Source organism: Pipistrellus kuhlii, unplaced genomic scaffold (genome assembly GCF_014108245.1).
Source record: "Pipistrellus kuhlii isolate mPipKuh1 unplaced genomic scaffold, mPipKuh1.p scaffold_m20_p_72, whole genome shotgun sequence".
In the NCBI taxonomy this organism is placed as follows: Eukaryota; Metazoa; Chordata; class Mammalia; order Chiroptera; family Vespertilionidae; genus Pipistrellus; species Pipistrellus kuhlii.
Genome location: NW_023425576.1, coordinates 420,928 through 438,079, shown reverse-complemented (window position 1 = coordinate 438,079; position 17,152 = coordinate 420,928). Strand labels below are relative to the sequence as shown.

The following is a 17,152-nucleotide window of genomic DNA, read 5'->3' as shown; positions in this document are numbered from 1 at the left end:
AAAGGGCAGAGGGTGGGGTGAGAAGTGGGGGGAAAGGAACATTTGTAATAATATTAACAATAAAAATTTATTTAAAAAAATAATAAATAAATAAATAAAGACACCAGGAAGATATTAATGAGCCTTTGGGTGTTTTTGTAGAACTTCCTTCATGGCACATATATGAAACCATCGGCTCAAGTTGGGAGTCCACGTGACTACCTTCTCTCTTATGAAGCCAGGGGAAAAACAGCTACACCCTCTTTACATTTGTCTTGGAAACTTTTTCATTGGATTATTTTTAAATGAGAACCGCAACAGATTATGGGGAGCTTTTCATGGGATTGGCTCCAAATGGAATTATGTTTTCCTTCCTATGATTCATCTTCTGACCATGAATTGCTTTGGTCTTGCTTTTGTGTTTTTGTGTGTGTGTGTGTGTGTGTGTTTGTGTGTGTGTGTTTGCAAGGCATAATACTCCAAAGGGTATTCAATGCTACCCTAAGGGTGGAGATTATAAGGTTAAGCATGGAAAGGCGATTTCTTAGATTTTTCAAACATGAACACATATCAAAGTTCTACGTTCATTAAAATAGCATATTACTAACACTAGTAAATGTCTCAGGGTTGAGTCTGTGAAATATCAGAGGTTGAACTGGCCTTTTGTATTTTATCGTCTTTGTTGCCTCCTAAATGTCACTGAAGCATAGATGGAGATGAGGTGCAGGGATGATTATCAACGTCTATATCCGTGGTTGGCAAACCGAGGCTCATGAGCCACATGCGGCTCTTTGGCCCCTTGAGTGTGGCTCTTCCACTAAACACCACAGCCTGGGCGAGTCTATGTTGAAGAAGTGGCGTTAGAAGTTTAAGTTTAAAAAATGTGGCTCTCCAAAGACATGTCAATCGTTGTGCTGTTGATATCTGGCTCTGTGGACTAAGAAGTTTGCCGACCACTGGTCTATATAGTCACAAACCACAGATTTGTAAGGAATGCTGTGTGTTCTTTTGTACCTATTCTTTTTTATTCTAATTGTTGACAGCATTACAGATGTCTCCCATATTTTCCCTTTTTGCCGTCTTCCACCCAGCCCCTGCTCCACCCCAGGCCTTCCCCATCCTGTTGTCTGTGTCCATGCGTTATGCATATAGGCATATATGTCCTTTGGTTAATTTCTTCCTGTCCCCTCCCACCCCCATGCCCCACCCCACTGAGATCTGTTATTCTGTTCCATGCATCCATACCTCTGGTCCTATTTTCCTCATCCCCGAATTTCTAATAACAGTTTGCTGGAGTGTCAGCGAACGATCTCATGGAATAGCACCACGCCCTCTCACTCACCTCCACGTAATTGTACATGGAAAGGTCTGAAACCGCGTGGTCGTCTGGGATTCGAAATCTTGAGAACTCAGGGAGACACACACCTAGAAGCCAAGTTCAAGAATGCATCGTTTCTGAGACAGTCTATGAAAATGAGCAGGGCTCTGCAGAGATGAAATTATTCTCTACCCTCTATTCTCTCTAAACTTTTATTTTCTTTTAACATCCTTTTATTGATTTCAGAGTGGCTTCTGTTGGCGATTTCTTTTACCGATGAAAATTGTGTGCCTTTCATTTCATCTTAGAATTGTGTATACAGTGTTTAAACTTTCATACTTGTAAAATTGACATACTGGTGGAATCAATTTTAATCAAAAGGCAAATGGAAGTATCAGATGGGGAGACTTTTGATTGGACTCAAAGCTAGAAGCACCTGAGCTGAGAATTTCCGAGAGCCCCAGGCATGGAACGGGAGAGAAAGGAGCATGCGGCCACCAAATTCTGCTCTGGGAACTTTATCTTATCTTAAACTACGTTTTCCCCTCTGGCTGCTCCTCGTCTGATACGATCGACAAGAGAGGCAGACTCTGAGCAAAATGTTTGTCATCCAGAACAGGAACTGGGCAGCGGGGGAGGGGGGGATGTGGTCATGTAGAATCAGAAATAGACCCACAATTCATCTGCAGGGCGAGTCCGTAGCAATAGTACTTACTGAGGTCGTTATTGAACTTCTCCATTAACTCATCAAACACCAGGCAGTCCTCAAACCCCTGAAATAAGAAACAAATGGGGGGAAAACACACTGGACATCCCAAACGCTTCTTAGCCATTTTGAACTGACCTCCCAGTGTAATTATAGCGTGGGGATTTGAACCCACGCCTTCTGATGCCACAGCGTTGGGTACTTATCCACTAAAATTGGTGTGTTCCTAGGTTTTCATAGAACAAAACATTTCCCGCTGCTTTGTAGAAGGTATAACTGATTGGATTCACAACCCATTTATACCTGGAATCTGTCCCAGGAACCAATACAGTAAAAGACTAGGATTATGAAGCTATTAGTTACCAAACACACACGATATTTCTTTTCCAGAAATATTTTTCTAGCCAGAATGATAACATTTCCCTGGAAGCCATAGTACTCAGCATCTAATCTGTTTCACAGTCTTATTTAACCACATTACTTGTGGTTTCCTTTGGGGGAAAAAGGGAAGAAGAAAAAAGATAATTTGAGATCTTTTCTTTCTTTACGCTTAACATTTATATTCTTATGCATAATACCTAGAAAAAATATTTTAAAAACAAATTCTTGTATTGCTGGTAGTCAAGTCTCCAAATGTTAAGCTCTTAATACATTTTCTAAGTGCACCGATAACTATCTTAGGCTTCATGCTTCTTTTTCTACTTTAAATTGCTGGATCAAGTAATTCAAGACTTGCTTAAAGTCACTGATGAATCTAATAAAAAAAAATCTGGTATGATGGTTGCATTGATTTGTGTTCTCAGAGTCTCGGGGGATAGTTTTAATTATGTTTTATTCTTTTTGTTGTTTTGTGTGTTGTTTTTGTTGTTGTTGTTAATCCTCACCTAAGGATATTTTTTCATTGATATTTAGAGAGAGTGGAAGGGAGGGGGAGAAAGAGAGAGGGAGAGAGAGAGAGAGAGAAAGGAGAGAGAGAAACATCAATGTGAGAGAGACACATGGATTGGTTGCCTCCCATCCAGGGCCAGGGATGGAGGCTGCAACCAAGGTATGTGCTCTTGACCAGAATCGAACCCGGGACCCTTCAGTCTGAGGGCCGACGTTCTATCCCCTGAGCCAAACCCACGAGGGCGTCTTTGGTTTTATTTGAGAGGTTATCACCTGGGCGGGAAAAAGGACTTACTGCGTTCATTCCTTGCCCAAAAAAGGGCACGATGGCGTGGGCTGCGTCGCCCATCAGCATGCAGCGGGACTTAAAGTGGAACGGGGAGCACTTCACGGAGATCATGGCCTGGGCGGGCAGCAGGAAGAAGTCCCGCGCCAGGGCTTGCCTTCGGAGGAAGAGGATCGGAATGCAGAGATGTCAGACGAGGCACCAACCACGGCCCAATCCTTCCACGTCTATTGGCTTTATGACCATAGGACCTTATTGGCGAGTAAGTCCACAAGAGTGGCAGCAGAGGGAGAAACGGAAGCTTCTTCTGATCCCCACTTTCCGTTTCTTAAAAAAAATACACTGAGTGGCCAGATTATTGTGATCTCTGAGTGCATAACAAGCTGGCTACTGAGTGTACATATTATTAGAGGCCCGGTGCATGAATTCGTGCATGGGTGGGGTCCAGCCAGCCTGGCCAGGGGGAGGGGTCATGGGCAGTTGGCCGACCTGCTTTTTGGTTGAACTCCTGGTGAGGGAACCATTTGCATATTAGCCTTTTATTCTATAGGACAGACACGGAGTGGCCAGGTGTCTTTCCCGGAGAAACTGGCCATGGCCTGGGGTTGTTCCACTCACTGCTCACAGCACAGTGTCCGCTTTTGCTAATAGGGGCTTCCTCCTGTCTAGGTCACTGCCCAACTGGACATGTTTAAGCAAAACAAATAAGGTGCATACTCTTCCTTTGATTTTTGAATAACTCGAACCAATGGAGCAAAAGTCATGACTGCACCTCTATTTTTTGTTGTTGTTGTTGTTGTTGTGCATCCTCACCTGAGGATGTTTCCATGGATTTTTAATAAAAATATATTTTATTGATTTTTTACAGAGAGGAAGGGAGAGAGGTAGAGAGCTAGAAACGTCGATGAGAGAGCAACATCGACCATCTGCCTCCTGCACACCCCTCACCGGGGACGTGCACGCAACCAAAGTACATGCCCTTGACCGGAGTCGAACCTGGGACCTCTCAGTCCGCAGACCGACGCTCTACCGCTGAGCCAAACTGGTTTCGGCTCCATTGATTTTTAGAGAGAGTGAAAGAGGCAGAGAGAACACATCGACTGGTTGCCTCCTGCACGCCCCCTGACCACGGCCGGGAGCCTGCCACCAAGGTACGTGCCCTTGACCAGAATCGAACTCGGGACCCTTGCATCTGCGGACCGACGCTCTAGCCACTGAGCCAGACTGGCCAGGGACGATGGCAGCTCCCAAGACGTACTCGCCCATGAGAGGCACGGCGTCCGGGAAGTGTTTGTGGAAGAAATCCAGCACGTCCCTGCTGGTCTGGAGTTTCTCGAAATCTTCGAAGGGCATGAACAACGTGCAGGTGAAGGTCTTGTTCTGTGAGGAAAGGGACGGTGTGAGCGGGAATAGGAGGCCCGTGATGTGGGCACAAAGGTGAACCCCCAGATCGCAGGGCTCCAGCTGTGGCAGGAGGCACCTGGGAGGAGGGCCCAAGCAGGCGGGAGAGGCAGCCTCGAGTTCCCCCCGACGCCCGAGGCTCCGGCTGCCCCCCGGCTTCTCAGTTAGTTTTTCGGGGAATTTTCTACCTTCAGACATTCTCACCAAGCAAACCCCACACCTTGGATGGCTATTAGGTTGGTTGGACCTAATACCGCCTCCCTGTTTTCCTCCATCGTTCATCTTATGACAGTATGACTGGGCATGGGACCCAAGATCGATATCAAGAGGGGAAAAAAGATACAAGAAGAAGACCAACAGATAACGCTGTCAATCTACAGTGCATAACAACAATAACAACGATGAAATAACAGCAGTACTATCCATTTTATACATAAAAACGTGGAGAGTCTAATGAATGACCATCCCTACTCTATTTTGAGAATGTATATTCCTATCTATCTATCTATCTATCTATCTATCTATCTATTGATCTATCTGAAAGCCTAAGCAACTGTTCAACTGGTAGCTATGATGCACTGACCACTAGGGGGCCAACGCTCAACGCACAGGCATTGAAACATGGAACAGACTGATAAATCTCAGAGGGAAGGGACGGAGAGGAGAGGGCAGGAAGAGGTTAACCAAAGATCTTATATGCATACTAGGGGCTCAGTGCACCGATTCGTGTTCCTGTGGGGTCCCTCAGCCTGGCCTGCAGGGATTGGGCCGAAACCAGCAGTCCAGCATCCCCTGAGGAACCCCAGATTGCGAGAGGGAGCAGGCCAGGCCGAGGGACCCCACCAGTACACGAATCCGTGCATGGGGTCTCTGGTGTTTCATAAATCTTAAAGGCTGAAAGTACTTCCTAATATTATATAAATGATTAGATGATTCTCTCTAAGTCTCTCTGGCTTTATCTAGGGGCCCCTTTATCTTTCACTGTCTTGGAAAACTTGACAGGCACCACGACACACAACCCCGTTTAGTCACTCATGTATGTTGATGCTCCTTTCCAACGTAAATCAGGCTTCCGTTGTCCCTCAGTACATCCCAACGTTTCAAAGACGTAATCCCTCTATAGACTAAACCATGACGAGGTCCATTGGGCGTATACCTACTAAGCGCCAACATGAATAAGGACAGCACTGGTGACGGACGCAGAATCGCTGCGGACGAGAGATTCCGTACCTACCTTGTTAGGGAGTGCAATCATCATGAAGGTGTTCCTCGGCCAGATGTGCAGGTAATTCGGCTCCATGGCGAACTGCAGAGCAACGGGCACACAGCCGGTTAGTGCGTTCATGCACCGCATCCGTAAAACGGACTGTGCTTCTTTTATAATTTCCCCACAGGGACTTAAATCACTGTCATTTTCATGATGGTATCTATTGCCACAAAGTAGAAACAGTCTTAGGCAATACTACGTGCTCTGTCTTTATGAACTCAACCTTAGGATATATATATAACCTTTGCCTTTTATTAAAAATGTACTTAGCCGAAACCAGTGTGGCTCAGTGGATAGAGCGTCGGTCTGCGGTCTGAAAGGTCCCAGGTTCAATTCCGGTCAAGGGCATGTACATTGGTTGCGGGCACATCCCCAGTAGGGGGTGTTCAGGAGGCAGCTGGTCGATGTTTCTCTTTCATCAATGTTTCTAGCTCTCTGTCCCTCTCTATTCCTCTCTGTAAAAAAGTCAATAAAAATATTTTTTTAAAAATATGTACTTGATCATTCAACTCCAAAGTGTTTAAAATCAATAGCCTATTCTGAATGCCAGTATGGTGGAATGAGGTCTAATTGAAGATTTGAAAACAGGCTATAAGATGTTCTCTCTCTCTCTTTCTTCTCTTTATTTCCATACACACACACTCACAAACAAGCATATCCATAAAATATATATATCGACACATATAAGCTATATATGTATGGATACACACACACACACACACACACACAACACATATATGTAAGGTATCCCAAAACGTATGCACATACTTCGAATTATTATAAAGGCAGTATTTGTTAAAATACATTTCGCTTTCAAAATTGAACTATCAGCTATTAAAGTGTGTATACATTTTGGGGGGGGGCATCCTGTGTATACAATATTTTTAGATTTTATTTTTCACCTTATTTGGGGACTTATTTGTATGAATGGAAAGGTCCTCATTTAAATTTCATGGGCAAAACCAAATTTTACAAACTAATCTCTTATCCCTTGTTTCCTACAACATAAATTATAGAGAGGTCTGGCCTTTACAGCAAAATAGCAGCCTGAGTGAGTATTGATTATTGGGTATCGCATGATCCACCATCTGTGGAATATAAGAAACAACATAAACTGACGAACAAAAATAGATCCAGAGACAGAAAAACATCCATCAGAACGTCAAACCTCAGGGAAGGTAGGGGACGGTGGGGGTAAGGGGGACAGATCAACTAAAGGACTTGTGTGCAAGCATATAAATTAAATCAGTGGACAAAGACAATGGGGGTGAGGGTGGGGGCATGAATGGGAAGTGAGGGGAAACGGCGGAATAAGGATACATATGTAATACCTTAATCAATAAAGACATTTTAAAAAATAAATTTAAAAATGGTATGGATTATTGGGTAGACCCATGGACCCCAGAACTAATACAAGCCCTTAAGCTTGTTCCCAGGAATACGTTATATATACAAGAAGAGCCAATCCATTTTCCAACTATTTTCAAGTTCGTGTTACTTCTTACAATTGTTTAGAAAGCGCTTACAGTGTATACTGTACACAGGAGGAAGAACACAGACGCTCAGAATAGAGTCCCAGCTAACATTTGCATTCTTTTTTAGGAGAAGGAAATATTCCTTCCTGGTTTGTTAATCCTCAGAGCCTCAAAGAAAACCCAGTACAGACAGAGCAATGAATAAACGTGTAACTATTTGACCTCAAAGGTCATACCATGCAGTTGAATAGCCAACGTATATCCATACGCAAAACCACATAACTTCCCTGTAGCAACAGTTCAAGTGGCAGAGATACAAACAGGTGATCTGGAGCTAAATTACACGTATAGGAAGGAAAAGCTGGGCAGGTTAAGAAGTTTGTGGGGTTTGGGAAGTTAAAACAAGGGATTCCCGGCCCTAGCTGGTTTGGCTCAGTGGCTAGAGCATCGGCCTGCAGATGAAAGGGTCCCAGGTTCGATTCTGGTCAAGGGCACACGCCCGGGTTGCGGGCTTGATCCCCAGAGTGGGGCGTGCAGGAAGCAGCCGATGGATGATTCTCTCTCATCATGGATGTTTTTATCTCTCTTTCCCTCTCTCTTCCTCTCTCTGAAATCAATAAAAAATATTTTTTTTTTTAAAGAATTAGTAAACACATTTTTTTGACCAGAAAGAAGAAATAGAAAGACAATAAAATCTTAAAACATGGACTTGACTGACGATACAGTTTGGGATATCTGAATTTCAGACAGATTAAATCAGTTCCTTGAAACATGGATGTTTTATATGCAAATCAAGTACTTAACTATGCTGATCCCTTATAAGCCTTACCTATAAGGCAAGATCCTTCTTCCTTTTGTGGGTATTTTAGTTTTCATAATAAGTCCCTAGATTTACTTGCTTATGATCACATATTTGCCTCAGGACACATATGATTCAACGTGGGAACAGGGAATAAGAAAATCCTCTGGAGAGCATTCACCATGGTACATATGACTGGGGGTAAAAATCCAATAGTGCTAGGGAGCTTTAAAACCCAAGACCAAACACTCCAATTGAAAAGTGAGCAAAGAAGCCCTAGCCAATTTGACACAGCGGTTAGAGCAGTGGTCAGCAAACTCATGAGGCCCCAGAGCCAAATATCAATAGCACAATGAATGACATTTCTCTGGAGAGCCACATTTTTTAAACGTAAACTTCTCCTAATGCCACTTCTTCCACACAGACTCGCCCAGGCCGTGGTGTTTTGTGGAAGAGCCACACTCCAGGGGCCAAAGAGCCCCATGTGGCTCGCGAGCCGTGGTTTGCCGACTACTGGTATAGGGGGATAAATGGTGATGGAAGAAGATGATTTTTGGTGGTGAACACAATACAATATACAGGAAATGTATTATAGAATTGTGCCCCTGAGGCCCATATTATTTTATTAACCAATGTCACCCCAATAAATTTAAAAACTAATAAAACGAAAAATAAAAAAAAGAAGTCATGGAAAGAGGAGGGGGAAATAAATACTTTATACGCAAATCAAGTATTCAACTAACACTGTTTACTGATCCTCATTTCTTGAGAGGGAAACATGGATCAGCTGCCTCCTGCACACTCCCTACTGCGAATGTACCCGAGACCAGGGTACATGCCCTTGACCGGAATCGAACCTGGGACCTTTCAGTCGACAGGCTGACGCTCTGTCCACTGAGCCACACCAGTTTGGGCCACCAATTTATTTTTAATGACAAAAGACTGATGTCAAACCTCAGAACTGACCAAAGACATGCCGCTGAGAACACCTTCTGTGCTGACCTGAGGCGGAGAGTGTGGAGGGGGGGCCGGGGGAGATGGGAAAGGGAAGGGCTTACATCCCCGTCCCTGGGCGGGATGGTCAGTTCCATGTACCCGTGGGGAATGTACTGCTGACTGTAATCGAAGCGGGGTTTCTTCATGAGGAAGCTTCTGACGGTGGAGTAGGCACCATCACATCCCACAATGAGGTCATAGGTGACATCGGTGGGAACTTTGTCAGATCTGAAAAACAAAAGGAGCCATCTGAACACACACTCACACACACACACACACACACACACACACACACACAGGTGCGCGCACGCGGGCTAGTGGTCAAAGACAGCCAGTCGGTGGGCCTACTCCCAGGCAGGGAGGAGCCTGCAACCGAGGCACGTGCCCTTGACCGGAATCGAACCCAGGACCCTTCCTTCCACACCCTAGCGTTCTTCCCACTGAGCTAGCGTGTCTGAAGCTGTCTCATGAGAAATTAACATGCATTAGGATTGGATGAAGGGCCGAGGAAGAAGGCTCAGGCCTGGGCGAGAGATGTGTGAGTTCTTCAAAGGAAATGAAACGTCAGAGGAAATGGAATTCAGGGGAAATGGAACGTCAGAGGAAATGGAACGTCAGGGGAAATGGAATTCAGGAGAAATGGAATTCAGAGGAAATGGAATTCAGAGGAAATGGAATTCAGAGGAAATGGAATTCAGATGAAATGGAATTCAGAGGAAATGGAATTCAGAGGAAATGGAATTCAGAGGAAATGGAACGTCAGGGGAAATGGAATTCAGAGGAAATGGAATTCAGAGGAAATGGAATTCAGAGGAAATGGAACGTCAGGGGAAATGGAATTCGGGGGAAATGGAATTCGGGGGAAATGGAACGTCAGGGGAAATGGAATTCAGGGGAAATGGAATTCAGGGGAAATGGAATTCAGGGGAAATGGAATTCAGAGGAAATGGAATTCAGGGGAAATGGAATTCAGGGGAAATGGAATTCAGAAGAAATGAAATTCAGAGGAAATGGAATTCAGAGGAAATGGAATTCAGGGGAAGTGGAATTCAGGGGAAATGGAATTCAGAGGAAGTGGAATTCAGGGGAAATGGAATTCAGGGGAAATGGAATTCAGGGGAAATGGAATTCAGGGGAAATGGAATTCAGAGGAAATGGAATTCAGAGGGAGTGGAATTCAGGGGAAATGGAATTCAGAGGAAGTGGAATTCAGGGGAAATGGAATTCAGAGGAAATGGAATTCAGGGGAAATGGAATTCAGAGGAAATGAAACGTCAGGGGAAATGGAATTCAGGGGACACAGAGCTCAGGAGAAGCAGGCAAGCAGCATCCAGACAAGGGAGGGGAGCAGGTTGGCTGTCTCCCGGGAGGAGAGAGAGGAAGCACAGGGTGGTGGACTCCAGGGCCTCGTGGAATCACCCTCTCCTTCATCCCTTAACTCCTTCCAAGGAGCCAAAGAGCAAAGGTTACAGATAGAAGGCCGCTCGGACCCCTGGCTGCTCCCTCGGAAGCCAGCAGGAGGGCAGGCAGGCGGGCGATTACCCAAGCACCGTGATGGTTCCTTCCTCCAGGTTGCAGGTCAGCAGCCGGTGGCCAAAGTACACCTTGGCATTGGGGTAGCGCTCCACCGCTGGGGGGAGGGGAGGGAGCAGACACAGGTCAAATTCTCCTTCTGACATCACTTCACCATGGGAGACAGGGATCCTTTCCTGACCCCCATATGACAGAGGGGTGTATTCTTTTAAAAAATATGTATATTTTATTGCCAAAACCTGTTTGGCTTCATGGACAGAGCATTGGTCCGCGGACTGAAAGGTCCCGGGTTCGATTCCGGTCAAGGGCATGGACCTTGGTTTCGGACACATCCCCAGTGGGGAGTATGCAGAAGGCAGCTGATGAATGTTTCTCTCTCATCGGTGTTTCTAACTCTCTATTCCTCTCCCTTCCTCGCTGTAAAAAAATCAATAAAATATATTAAATATATAGATATATAATTTTATTGATTTATTTCACAGAGAGGAAGAGAGAGGGATAGAGAGCCAGAAACACCGATGAGAGAGAAACATCCATCAGCTGCCTCCTGCACACACACCCCCCCCCCCCCGGGATGTGCCCGCAACCAAGGCACATGCCCTTGACCAGGAATCAAGCCCAGGACCCTTCAGTCCGCAGGCCGACGCTCTATCCACTGAGCCACACCAGCTGGGGCAGAGTGATTTATTCTTATCCACATCAACATGGTTCAAGTGGTCATTTTACTTGGTGAAAGTCCCAGGGAAATTTGATAGTAAAAGACATGAATAAAAATCAACTACTTTCACCAAAACCAGTTTGGCTCAGTGGATAGAGCATCGGCCTGCGGACTGAAGGGATCCCAGGTTCGATTCCGGTCAAGGGCATGTAGGTACCTTGGTTTCGGGCACATCCCCAGTAGGGGGTGTGCAAGAGGCAGCTGATCGATGACTCTCTCTCATTGATGTTTCTAACTCTCTATCTCTCTACCTTTCTCTCTGTACAAAATCAATAAAATATGTTTGTTTTTTTTAAATCAACGACTCTCATCTCAAAAATAAATAAATAAATTAGAAGAAAAGAAAAGATCCCACCAACTCCATTATGCAAATCCTCACATTGCTAAGATTACCGGCATCCCGGAAAGGAACTTGTCATCACATATTTGAAAAGCTGCCAGGCATGTAAGGCTTTGTTTGTGACTGAAAACACTCGGCCAAATCTTCCTCCTGCGAGGCCTGCTGTCAGCCCTCTAGACTCCTCATTCCAGTTGTAACCAGTGCGGATTGTTGATACTAATGCCTTTTATCATCACACACTGAAACCCCTGGGAGGGGAAGAATTAAAATATTTGAAACGTCAGGTGATGTTAGTGCTGTTGTGTGGGAGTTTTTCTCCTGCTTGTCATCTCTGGAATTGAGCCATTTTCATTTTCTGAACTATTAATACGTGTTTTGATCCTTTATGAATTCTCAGGAATAGGGGAGCTGTCATGACAGGCTTTCAAGCTACCCAGCCAGGATGGAGGGGTTAGTCCCAAGCCATTCGTCTTATACATGGAGTAAGGAACATGCCTGAGAACTCAGGAAGCTGAAACGCAAGGTGCCAGCGCTTCTGACTTTCCAGCTCAGCATTCCCGTCTCTACTTCCCACCTTTTTGTCTCAGATTCTGGATTCTTTTGTCCCATTTTTAAGAAATGTATTTTTATTGACTTCAGAGAAGAAGGGAGAAGGAGAGAAAAAGAGAGAGAGAGAGAGAGAGAGAGAGAGAGAGAGAGAGAGAGAGAGAGAGAGAGAGAGAGAGAGAAACATCCATGATGAGAGAGCATCATGAATCAGCTGCCTCTTGCACACCTCCTACTGGGAATATGCCCGCAACCAAGGTCCATGCCCTTGACCAGAATCGAACCTGGGACCTTTCAATTCGCAGTCCGACGCTCTGTCCACTGAGCCACACAGCCGGGACGTGTTTATACATTTATGAGCGTGCATGCCTCACAGCACATGTCAGTGGCAGCAGCGAGGGGCGCTTCTGACTTGGGCCCCGAGGCCGGGTCTTCCCTCCCTGTGTCAGCACCTGGGTGTCAGCAGATGTTCCACCTACAACATGGGAGGCGGTGAGGGAGGTAATTAACAGCATGGACTTTGGAAGAAGCAGACTCCAGTTCAAATCCCCGTCCTGCCACTGATTAACAGCCTGACCTGTTACCCCGAGGGGCCCTCTCAGGCTCCGTCCCCGTCTGGGCAACCGAGATAAAGGTGACTCCCTCCTTCCCAGGCAGTGGGGAGAGTTATACAAACCGAGGCCCATAAAGCTCTTACTCTCGTGTCCGGTGCCTCCATGCCTGGTTGCTACGGTTTTCTTTCTTTTTTATTTTTTTAATCTATTTTATTGATATTTTACAGAGAGGAAGGGAGAGGGATAGAGAGCTAGAAATATAGATGAGAGAGAATCATCGATCAGCTGCCTCCTGCACACCTTCTACTGGGGATGTGCCCGCAATCAGTGTACATGCCCTTGACCGGAATCGAACCTGGGATCTTTCAGTCCGCAGGCCGACGCTCCTGTCCACTGAGCCACACCAGTTTCGGCAGTCCTGCTCTTCATAACTCACAAAAATAAAATAGTAAACAAGTCCCAATAAGCCATGTGGCAAGATCAGTCTCGTGTGCTCTATGCAAAATGACAAGTGATAAAAAAAATAAAGCATCGGACTTACCGGTCAACAGATCCTTGTTTAGGTTCGTCCTGCTGATAGAAAGAATATACTGCAAGAAAAACACAGTAGATAGTGTTTGTTTCTGGGGGGCTGGGCGCATAGAACGCTATGTCACTCACTCAGAAACAGGACAAGTTTATTATTTAGCAGAAAGTTGTGAGCTCCATTTTAGGACCACGCAGCCAAGTAACCTTTTTTAAAATATATATAAATATATACAAGCCCGGAGCAGCCAGGCCCGGAACAGCTCACTCCTCACCTGCCCCTCCCCCAAGGCTGCCTCTCAGACATGGCTGGAAACTTTTGTGGGAACTTGAGGGTCTGCTGAATCAAGGGATGAAGGCTTAGATCTGGATGTGTTGAGTTAGTATAGGGCTGGGGTGTTGATCTGTGAGTGCCTTGGGTGGGGCCTGGATGAGGCTGGTTGACCTATTTGGAAATGTCTTTTGTGTGAAGTGTATCCTTGGGCATGTGGAGGTATTATTGATATGAGAAAATGCTAAGTAACTGATTTACTATCTGAAAAGGGATTTACTATTGGGGAAAGGGAGGGAGGAAGAGACTGAACATAAACTGTGCACCTATGGATGAGGACAATGGGGGATGGGGAGGGGGCGGAGGGTGGGGTGGGAACCTGGTGGAGGGGGGAAGAAATGAGGAACCTTTGTAATAATATGAACAATAAAGATTGATTTAAAAAAAATAAAATAAAATATATATAAATATAAATATATAATTGATTTTTTACAGAGAGGAAGGGAGAGAGATAGAGAGTTAGAAACATCGATGAGAGAGAAACATCGACCAGCTGCCTCCTGCACTCCCCCTACCAGGGATGTGCCCACAACCAAGGCCCATGCCCTTGACTGGAATCGAACCTGGGACCCTTCAGTCCACAGGCCGACGCTCTATCCACTGAGCCACACTGGTTTCGGCTATTTATTTTTTAAAAAAAGATATTTTTATTGATTTCAGAGAGAAAGGGAGAGGGAGAGAGAGAGAAACATCAATGATGAGAGAGAATCCTTGATTGGCACGCCCCACACTGGGGATGGAGCCCACAACCTGGGCATGTGCCCTGATGGGGAATCGAACCGTGACCTCCTGGTTCATAGGTCACGGACATTAGACTCAGTTATAAGCAACAAGTACCCTGCGCGTTAACCTACCTGCGACTTTGTCCCGTAGGGAATTGCAGACTTTTTTCCTGAAAAAGAGTGAATCATTCTTGCCCTCATGGGAATTCCTTGAGATACAATCTGAAACAAAACCAGAAATAACCCATCTCAATGCCTGTAACATGACATTCTGTAAAAAAAAGATCGATATCAATTTTAAAGTGTGATTTATAAATATTTTCAAAAACATTAAAAAAAAATATAGCAAGGACCATGGAAGCACAGTATGGGGGAAACTTAATGAAAACGGTGTTCCTGCAAATTTTAGTGTTTGCCTTTTTATTTTTTTTATTTTTTGAACCATTAGATTTTGGAATTGACTTAAAGTGTATCGGGTCCAAATCAGATATTACACTTGAAGGGAGTGTTTTACTGTCAGAGAGGGTAAATCATTTTTCTCACTGTCTAAAAAAAAACCAGGACTCATGGGGCCTCAAAAACCCAGGACTCTTAGCCCTAACCGGTTCTGCTCAGTGGTTAGGGCATCTGCCTGTGGACTAACGGTCCTGGGTTCGATTCCGGTCAAGGGCATGTACCTTGGTTGCGGGCACATCCCTAGTGGGGGGTGTGCAGGAGGCAGCTGATTGATGTTTCTAACTCATCGATGTTTCTCTCTATCCCACTCCCTTTCTCTCTGTAAAAAACCAATTTTATATACATATATATATATATATATATATATATATATATATTTGTTTGTTTTTTTAAAGAAAAGTCACACTAAGTAAGAAAAAAATAAGGCCATAAAAAGCCTCCCATCAGGTCAAATTTTCTGCTGAGTGAGTGACGAAAAGCTTTCTATTTTCAGAGTTTTCTGGAGCAGAGAATTGTGGGTAAGAGATCATGGACCTGCATAGACAAAAGAATGGGCCCTGAGCATTGACTTATGAACCAGGAGGTCATGGTTCGATTCCCGGTCAGGCCCATGCCCGGGTTATGGGCTCCATCCCCTGTAGGGGGCGTGCAGGAGGCAGGCAATCAATGATTCTCTCTCACCATGGATGCTTCTATCTCTCTCCCTCTTTCTCCATTCCTCTCTGAAATCAATAAAAATATATTTTTTAAAATATATATATATATATAATTATTATTATTATTTTTTAATAAAAGAATGGAGTTGGCCTGCTCCTCTCATCCTAATGCCATCTCAGATCCCGCCTTAACGGGGCAGAGCTCTCCCGTCCTGTTGAAAGCCCAGACGGGTGGCAGCCTGCCCCGCCCCAGGTTGTGGGTCCTGCTCCGGATGCCAGCTCCTCAGACATCCCAGCATCACCCTCTCCCCCAAACCCAGAAGCTTGAAAACCTCTGTGGATCGATCGAGTCTGCAGGCAGAGGGTCTTGGCATTCAATAACGCTCTGAACCAGGAGGAGACAAAGCCGTTGACAGAGTCATTGATACAGTCATGGATACAGTCATTTTGAGAAGCAGCGGGTGCCATCTTCTCTAAGGGAATGCATGAACGAGGTACCTGGTCTTCTAGGCCAAGGGCCTTCAAGGCTTGCCGTCCTCGGTGGGAAAGGGCCAAGTTAATGCTTCTCCCGCGAGCCAGCTGGGCCACTCGGATATCTGGGACATTGCAAAGAGACGCCACGTTACACACATCTCCTCCCCCCACCCCTTTAAATACTTTTTATTTATTTTTATTGATAATCAAATAAGCACTCTAATCCTCCAACCAAGATTACTCTACCCAGCAAAGCTATCCTTCAGAATGGAAGAGCAGATAAAAAGCTTCACAGATCAGAAAAACAAGCTAAAGGAGTCCATCACTGCCAAATCAGGATTATAGGAAATGCTAAAAGGCGTTCTTTAAAAAAGAGGAAGAAGAAGAAAAAAGTAAAGACAAAAAAAATGAGGAGCAACAAATGCATATCGATCAACAAGTGAATCTAAACGTCAAGCGAATTAAACATCAGAGGAACAGAATACACTGGTGAGTAGAATAGAATCAGGGGCATAGAAGGGGAGGGGATTGATAATTTTCGGGGGGAGAGGGGTGTCTGTGTGTGTGTGGGGTGGGGGGTGCGGGAAGAGATCGGACAAACATCATATATCTGTGGATGCGGGGGGGAAACAATTGTAATAATCTGAACAATAAAGATTTATTTTTAAAAAAATAAACACTCTATCCACTGAGCACACTGGCTAGGGCCCACACATCTCTTTATACCGTTGGGCACGATGGACATGTAAACCTGTTTCCTGTTACATTCACCGGTGCGGCCAGCACCAAATTAAAAGACCTTGTTAGCTCTTATCGAGAAAAATGCTAATAATAGCACATTTGTGTTCATTGAACTTAGACAGTTGACATTTAAAAAAATTTAACAGTTCCCCCTTCAAAAAAAAAAAAAATCTCTTAAAATCTGCCCAGCCGGTGCGGCTCAGTGGTTGAGCATCGACCCATGAATCTGGAGGACACAGTTTTCGATTCCCGGTCAGACCCCAGGGTGGGGCGTGCAGGAGGCAGCCGATCCGTGATTCTCTCTCTCGTCATGAATGTTTCAATCCCCCTCTCCCTACCTCCCTGAAGTCAATAAAAAAGTATATTGTAAATGTGTGCGTCTGTATCTTTTACAATTGAAAGAGAAAGAGAGCCCAGAACGAGAACCCCCGTCTCAGCTCT

At 45.0% G+C, this 17,152-nt stretch overlaps 1 protein-coding gene across 1 annotated transcript in view; it reads right to left on the bottom strand.

The window, feature by feature from the left end:
* KMO (kynurenine 3-monooxygenase) overlaps nucleotides 1-17,152 on the bottom strand; it is a 31,034-nt gene that overhangs the window by 5,556 nt on the left and 8,326 nt on the right. The window contains exons 3-12 of the mRNA XM_036422765.2: nucleotides 15,995-16,092; nucleotides 14,517-14,606; nucleotides 13,348-13,396; nucleotides 10,658-10,745; nucleotides 9,178-9,343; nucleotides 5,813-5,884; nucleotides 4,436-4,557; nucleotides 3,187-3,334; nucleotides 2,013-2,070; nucleotides 1,322-1,404 (exon numbers count right to left, since the gene is read on the bottom strand). Of these exons, the coding sequence (XP_036278658.1) occupies nucleotides 1,322-1,404; nucleotides 2,013-2,070; nucleotides 3,187-3,334; nucleotides 4,436-4,557; nucleotides 5,813-5,884; nucleotides 9,178-9,343; nucleotides 10,658-10,745; nucleotides 13,348-13,396; nucleotides 14,517-14,606; nucleotides 15,995-16,092 (974 nt within the window). The remainder of the gene's footprint in view (nucleotides 1-1,321; nucleotides 1,405-2,012; nucleotides 2,071-3,186; nucleotides 3,335-4,435; nucleotides 4,558-5,812; nucleotides 5,885-9,177; nucleotides 9,344-10,657; nucleotides 10,746-13,347; nucleotides 13,397-14,516; nucleotides 14,607-15,994; nucleotides 16,093-17,152) is intronic.